The sequence below is a fragment of the Watersipora subatra genome, chromosome 1 (assembly GCF_963576615.1).
Source record: "Watersipora subatra chromosome 1, tzWatSuba1.1, whole genome shotgun sequence".
NCBI lineage: Eukaryota > Metazoa > Bryozoa > Gymnolaemata > Cheilostomatida > Watersiporidae > Watersipora > Watersipora subatra.
The window spans coordinates 71,296,904-71,303,625 of NC_088708.1; the positions used below are offsets into that span (position 1 = coordinate 71,296,904).

The 6,722-nt window shown below is 36.7% G+C and overlaps 1 protein-coding gene across 1 annotated transcript; it reads left to right on the plus strand.

Moving 5' to 3' along the window:
• The first annotated feature begins 1,059 nt into the window (after nucleotides 1–1,059).
• LOC137385537 (caspase-7-like) lies at nucleotides 1,060–6,468 on the plus strand. Its single transcript, XM_068072014.1, has 5 exons — nucleotides 1,060–1,203; nucleotides 1,570–1,754; nucleotides 4,166–4,335; nucleotides 4,476–4,614; nucleotides 5,622–6,468. The coding sequence occupies exons 1-5, from the start codon at nucleotides 1,067–1,069 to the stop codon at nucleotides 5,846–5,848; spliced, it is 858 nt and encodes a 285-aa protein (XP_067928115.1). The 5' UTR covers nucleotides 1,060–1,066; the 3' UTR covers nucleotides 5,849–6,468.
• The last annotated feature ends 254 nt before the right edge of the window (nucleotides 6,469–6,722 follow it).

The window sequence follows — 6,722 nt, forward strand, 5'->3', positions numbered from 1 at the left end:
ACATTGGATAGTCAGAGGTTCATGAAAATACAAACAATGGATTCATGAGTCGTTAGATGCCCATAGATGCCCATGAACTCCTGTACAATTGCATTAGGCTGCAAAATCGTAATACTTAACTAACATTTATGATGGTCATTGGCAGGAAGATGCGGTAATTTTGTAATCGAGTTTTTGGTTACACATTTTTCAAAGAATAGTTTGCGTTGAGGAAAGTAACTGGGGCCAAAAAGTTCTCCGACAAATTTTCTCAAGATTGAGGTGCTAGAAATAAAAAGAAGTTCATCTCCGGCAAATAGGTAATGAGGTTGTATCTAGTTGGTTGACTTAGTCAGCAACTGTGTTATTTTACTGCTTTGAAAAAGCACGATCTGATGTCTGGTTGTCTTTCTGCAACGCAGGTTAAGTCTTTAATATGTCTTTCATTCCTGCGCATAAGAATATATTTGTTCATGTGTATCTTTGTGATCAGTCAATAATGGGTTCACTATATTTTGATTGCTGTCTTTGCAACAGAAAATTTTATTTCGATTTTCTTCATCAAAGTTTGCATCTCATCTTAGTACACTAATATGCTAATCGAGATGTTGCTGTTCAATATAATGGCTCAAAGAATCTAAGGAAGTATGATCTAAGGAATTGATTGAAAGGGTCGCTTTCAAAATATGAAAATCTAAATTCTCTAAACTGTGAATGTCTCTTCAGCTACCTTTTATTTGATCAGTTCATGTGACTAAAACATTTCAATTTTACATTCAAGTATTAATGATGAAATTTTTGTCAAATTGTGATAATAATATGAAGAATTGTTTTGTTTCTCTGTGAAATTTTTGATCAATTTTCTTCTCACTCATATGCAGTCAGAGAGGCTTGTTTACTTGAAGAAAACCAGAATGTGGGTATAATAATACTGTGATATGAACTTCACTAGCACACATTATTTAGCCATTGGCTAGATATTATTTTCTAGACAAGTTTATTGGTGCCTGATTCTGGTGTATTTGATTTCTTTAGTCATTGTATTACAAATTACCAAAAGTTGCTATCCTTTTAGAATCAAAATAGTATGGATATAACAGTGCCTGATGCACGCGCTCCCGGGTTCTCCAAAGCGTCAGCCGCACCACCTCCTCCAGCATCATATGCAGCAGAAAGTTATTCTACCCTTGAAGATGAGGACTTTGAGTATCACATGAGACATAAGTAGGTCAAGTGAACTAGCAGTGTAGCATCTCCAGTCTCTTTTCTCTAACCAGTTATTTGTAGGAATTGGGTAGTCTTCATATTTTTATTTCACTCAGTTTTGTTAGCGGTAGAAACCATATAGATATTGAGCTGAGATATTGGGCTTTTGCTAGCGATGTTGAATTTTTTGGGTCCTTTGATTATGTTGAACAGCATTTGACTTTGATGAAATGCCTTCTGTCAGCTGTTCACTATCTCAATGTGATAGGGTAGCTATTTATAAATTTTTCTTTGGGTTCAGCATGGCATTTTTTTGTTGAGATTTTCATGGAAAGCACTAGACTGTTGAGTAACATCGAATCTATCAAATCGTTTTTGCTGTAGGAGCAGAGGCATTGCCATTATAATCAACAATGAAAAGTTTGCTCCTGAAACCAAAATGTCAGCTCGAAGTGGTTCGGATGTAGACAGAAACAATCTTGAGGAAGCCCTTAAGTATGTGGGCTTCAAGGAAATCCATGTTTATGATAACCTTACAAGCAACAAGATGCTTTCACTGATGACGGAAGGTTGGTGCTCATCTATTGTTATAGCGCAAAGAGGTTACTAGTTGATTGTGTTTGTTCACAGCTCCATACCAGTTAACTACAGCAGGGTTAATGGTCTTTACCTGTTTTATTTCATTTGGACAGCACTGTGAGCAAGTAAAGTAGCTTACTAATTGATAACCTAGAATGGCCCTTCTAGCTTAAGCTGAATAAAAGTTACTAGCATGACCCGTGAAAATTTTATGGTTGTGTATTCTTTCTTTAATTACCACTCTTTTAGTGGTAAGTCTTTTAGCTAATGTTGGTCTTGGGTTAACTATTAACAAAACAGAGAGAGAACCCATGTAAACTTTCCTCATTGTTAATTTCCTGGTATGTTTACTTCACCACCATATTTATTTTTCCACACAATAACTTTTCCATAGTTTTTTTCCTCATGTTTACCTTTTCCCAATGTTTGCCTTTTTGCCATATTTGCTTTTTCACACGTTCGCTTTCCCCTCGTGTTCACTTTCTCTCATGGTTACTTTCCCTCGGGTTTACTTTCCCTCGTGTTTATTTTCCCTCATGTTTACTTTCCCTTGTGTTTACTTTCCCTCATGTTTACTTTCCCTCATGTTTACTTTCCCTTGCGTTTACTTTCCCTCATGGTTACTTTTCCTTGTGTTTACATTCCCTCATGTTTACTTTCCCTCATGTTTACTTTCCCTTGTGTTTACATTCATTCGTGTTTATGTTCCCCCATGTTTACTTTCCCTTGTGTTTACTTTCCATCATGTCTACTTGACCTCATGTCTACTTGACCTCATGTCTACTTGACCTCATGTCTACTTGACCTCATGTCTACTTGACCTCATGTCTATTTGACCTCATGTCTATTTGACCTCATGTCTATTTGACCTCATGTCTATTTGACCTCATGTCTATTTGACCTCATGTCTATTTGACCTCATGTCTATTTGACCTCATGTCTACTTGACCTCATGTCTATTTGACCTCATGTCTATTTGACCTCATGTCTACTTGACCTCATGTCTATTTGACCTCATGTCTATTTGACCTCATGTCTACTTAACCTCATGTCTATTTGACTTCATGTCTATTTGACCTCATGTTTTTACACTTAATAAAGATACAGTTACAAATCAAAATAAATCAATTCCCTTAGAATGAGCGGATATTCTTGGAAGGGCCTCAAGAAAGATTTCGCCACTTTCACAGTAATTCAGAGGCTCTTCTTGAAATCGGAGAGCCTGACAGCGTTCACAATTAGCATTTGTAGGTCCAACCTAAAATTTATCAGGATTAATAGATTGAACATCTTCAAATTCTCAAAACTCTTATCTTCAAAGTTAATCCGTCATTTTTTCTTAGTCGTGTCATTTCTCTCATCTGCTGTCTGTTGACACTTTGTTATACTTGTTTTCTTTATCTATTGCATCTCACCTTGCTCACGTTTGTTCTCTTGCTCGTGTGTTATGAATTTCTATTCTTTATTCATTAGATTTATGCTTGCTCACTTTTGCTCTCCACTAAGATAATTACATGCAATTATATCCTGCTATATTTGCAACTATATATATGCAACTATATATATGCAACTATATATATGCAACTATATATATGCAACTATATATATGCAACTATATATATGCAACTATATATATGCAACTATATATATGCAACTATATATATGCAACTATATATATGCAACTATATATATGCAACTATATATATGCAACCAAATCCTTGCTCATTTGATTCCATATTTTTGGCATGTATTCTGTGTTTCAATCACGTTGGGCTTATTGTTCATCCGCGCTGAGCTGTTTCCGTCTGCTTCTTTTGAGGGCAAACTATTGAGGATATATACTTACAATAATATATGAATTTAATTGGCTAAGAAAATTTGTGGCATTTTTGAACAGCAAAAAATCTTGCAAGATCGGTCTTTGCAGAGAAGGTTAATTAAAATCTAACTACTGAAGAGCATTATGCATTTTAAAATAAGACACAGGCTAGTACCCTGGCAGTCTTGTGGACCATAGTGAGTCGTCATTAGTTGTGCCGACAAAGCATGGGACTTAGGACATGCAGTGTTATGCCCAAATATAGTCAGGTGGGCGCTCCAATAACACTGGTAGAGTATTGGTGCACAGAGCCAAAATGTTCAAATGCGAGTCCAGCTTATCACGTTCTTATCTCGAATGGTAATCGGGGCTTAGGAGCTTGACACACGATGAATGAACGCACACACAGTCGTATTAATATGTAGATTATCATTTCTAACCAGCTGAGAAAATTAAGACTTGGAATTGCGCTGCGAAAGGTTAGTTTACACTTTGGTAGTACTCACCTTATTTATTTTCAAAATTTTATGTTGGTTTGTAATTTTGCTTCATGGTTTATAGCTAGCATTTGTTTGGATTTAGCATCACAGGTGAATTACCGTGACAGAGATTGTGTGTTCGTGGCCATATTGTCTCACGGGGAGGAAGGCATGGTGTATGGGACTGATAAACCTGTCTCCTATGACAATCTATTCGAGCCATTCAAAAATTCTGAGTCACTCGTTGGCAAGCCCAAGATCTTTGTGATGCAGGTAGATATGTTCTACAGTACTTTCTATTATTATACATATTTTTTGGATAACTGAAAGATAAATTTTTCAATAGACTCATTGGCTGCTGCACCTCTTTTTATAATAATTTCACCACGATTAAAGGATATTCCACTCAACAGGCTTGTCGAGGTGATGAACTGGATCGAGGTGCAAGGTACCAAGCCGATGCACTGCCTCCAAAAGAGCAACGAGTACCACCTAAAGAGTACTTCATCTCTAAGGAATCTGACTTTCTTCTTGCTTACTCTGTTGTGCCAGGTAACCTCTCTTCCTTGTTATAGCCCGTGTTATAGCCCTCATTATAGCCCTTGTTGTAGTCCTCATAGCCTTTGTTATAGTCCTCGTTGTAGTCCTCATCATAGTCCTCATTATAGTTCTCGTTAAAGTCCACATTATAGCTCTTGTTATAGTCCTTGTTATAGTCCTCATTATAGCCCTTGTTGTAGTTCTTATTATAGTCCTAGCTATAATAGCTTCAGTCATAGTTAAAAGACAATGAGGTTGTGTTCTGTATTATCTACTATATAAACGGCAATCGTTGTTTGTCTGTGTGTGTGTATGTGTGTATGTGTCCGCCTTATAGAGTACCATACTTTTCAGACTATTAGCGGGTAATGCACCTAGTCCTCTCATATAGCACACTCCATTGACTGATCTCTCATATAGCACACTCTATACTGTGATCGCTCATATAGCACACTCTATCGATGGTTATCTCCCACATAGCACACTCTATTGACTGTGATCTCTCATATAGCACACTCTATTGACTGTGATCTCTCATATAGCACACTCTATCGATGGTTATCTCTCACATAGCACACTATATTGACTGTGATCCCTCATATAGGATACTCTATTGACTGTAATCTCTCATATAGCACACTCAATTGACTGTGATATTTCATATAGGATACTCTATTGACTGTGATTTCTCATATAGCACACTCTATTGGCTATGATCTCTCATATAGCACTCTATTGACTGTGATCTCTCATATAGCACATTTTATTGACTGTTATTTCTCATATAGCACACTCTCTTGACTGTTATCTCTCATATAGCACATTCTATCGACTGGTATCTCTCTTATAGCACACTCTATCGACTGTGATCTCTCATATGACACATTCTACTCTCTCGAAGTAGCACAATAATGACTGCGGTCTGTAATATACATGTAGCACACGCTATTAGCCGTCTTCGTTTATGAATGAAGTCATATCTCCAATAGCCCTAAAAATACCCTTTGTGGTCTTTGCAGGATATTACTCATGGAGGAACTGCGCAAACGGCTCCTGGTTCATTCAAGCTTTCTGTGAGGTGATGAAGCGAGATGGTCGCAGATTGGAATTGGTCCAAATGCTAACGAGAGTCAACCGAATGGTTTCCTATACGTTCAAGTCAAATGCAAGCAGCGAGCATATGACTAACAAGAAGCAAAGTCCGTGCATCACGTCTATGTTAACCAAAGCCCTTTACTTTGCCTGATCTTTATGTGACAGAACCAGTACTGTAATTCCAATATGATATCAGCCATTATCTCTGCCATGTTGGCTAAATCAAATATTTACTGGTGTTTGTTAGGCTTTTTTACAGTACAATCTGATGTCTCTCAAAAAACTTGTCGCATTGATACACTTGTGTCGCATTGATACACTTGTGTCACATTGATACACTTGTGTCGCACTGATACACTTGTGTCGCATTGATACACTTGTGTTGCATTGATACACTTGTGTCGCATTGATACACTTGGGTCACATTGATACACTTGGGTCACATTGATACATTTGTGACTAGAGCTTTGTATTTTTCTATTTTGTGTTGTTTATCATGTTTAATTTTTGAATTTGCGTATGTCCATCCATCTCACTGATATATACAAGTGTGTTACTTTAAACCAGTTCTCTGCTACACACAACAGTATACGAGTGCGTACTACTTCGACATATTACGATATCTAGATTTATATCACTGCTTTATACACCAATTAGCTGAATACACTGCGTTGCACAGGTAAAAAAAAGTTTTTGTACAGAAAATTTATTTTTATTTAATATATAACATTTAGCATTGTAACTTTTAAATGAAGGTGTTTGCTTATTTGTATGTGTGTCCGTCAAATGCATAATTCAATTATTTGAAAGCTCGAGGCGTAGTTAAAACAAATTGTTGAAAAACATTTTATTACTTCTTATGCTACACATTTGCTCAAGATTTAGCACAGCTTATAAACAGTGGCAGGTCATGTAGTTGCCATTGGTTACATTTCAACACCCAATGAATTTGAGTAACTTAAGCTAGTAACTTAGGCTAGTTTAAATCTTTGCTAAAATAAGAGCCGTGGGAAGCCAGCATGCGC

Excerpts from the sequence above, each read along its gene's own strand:
- LOC137385537 (XM_068072014.1), top strand. The coding sequence starts at position 1,067 with ATGGATATAACAGTGCCTGATGCACGCGCTCCCGGGTTCTCCAAAGCG. Across the intron at positions 1,755-4,165 it reads GCTTTCACTGATGACGGAAG|CATCACAGGTGAATTACCGT; the intron begins GTTGGTGCTCAT and ends GTTTGGATTTAG. Across the intron at positions 4,336-4,475 it reads CCAAGATCTTTGTGATGCAG|GCTTGTCGAGGTGATGAACT; the intron begins GTAGATATGTTC and ends TCCACTCAACAG.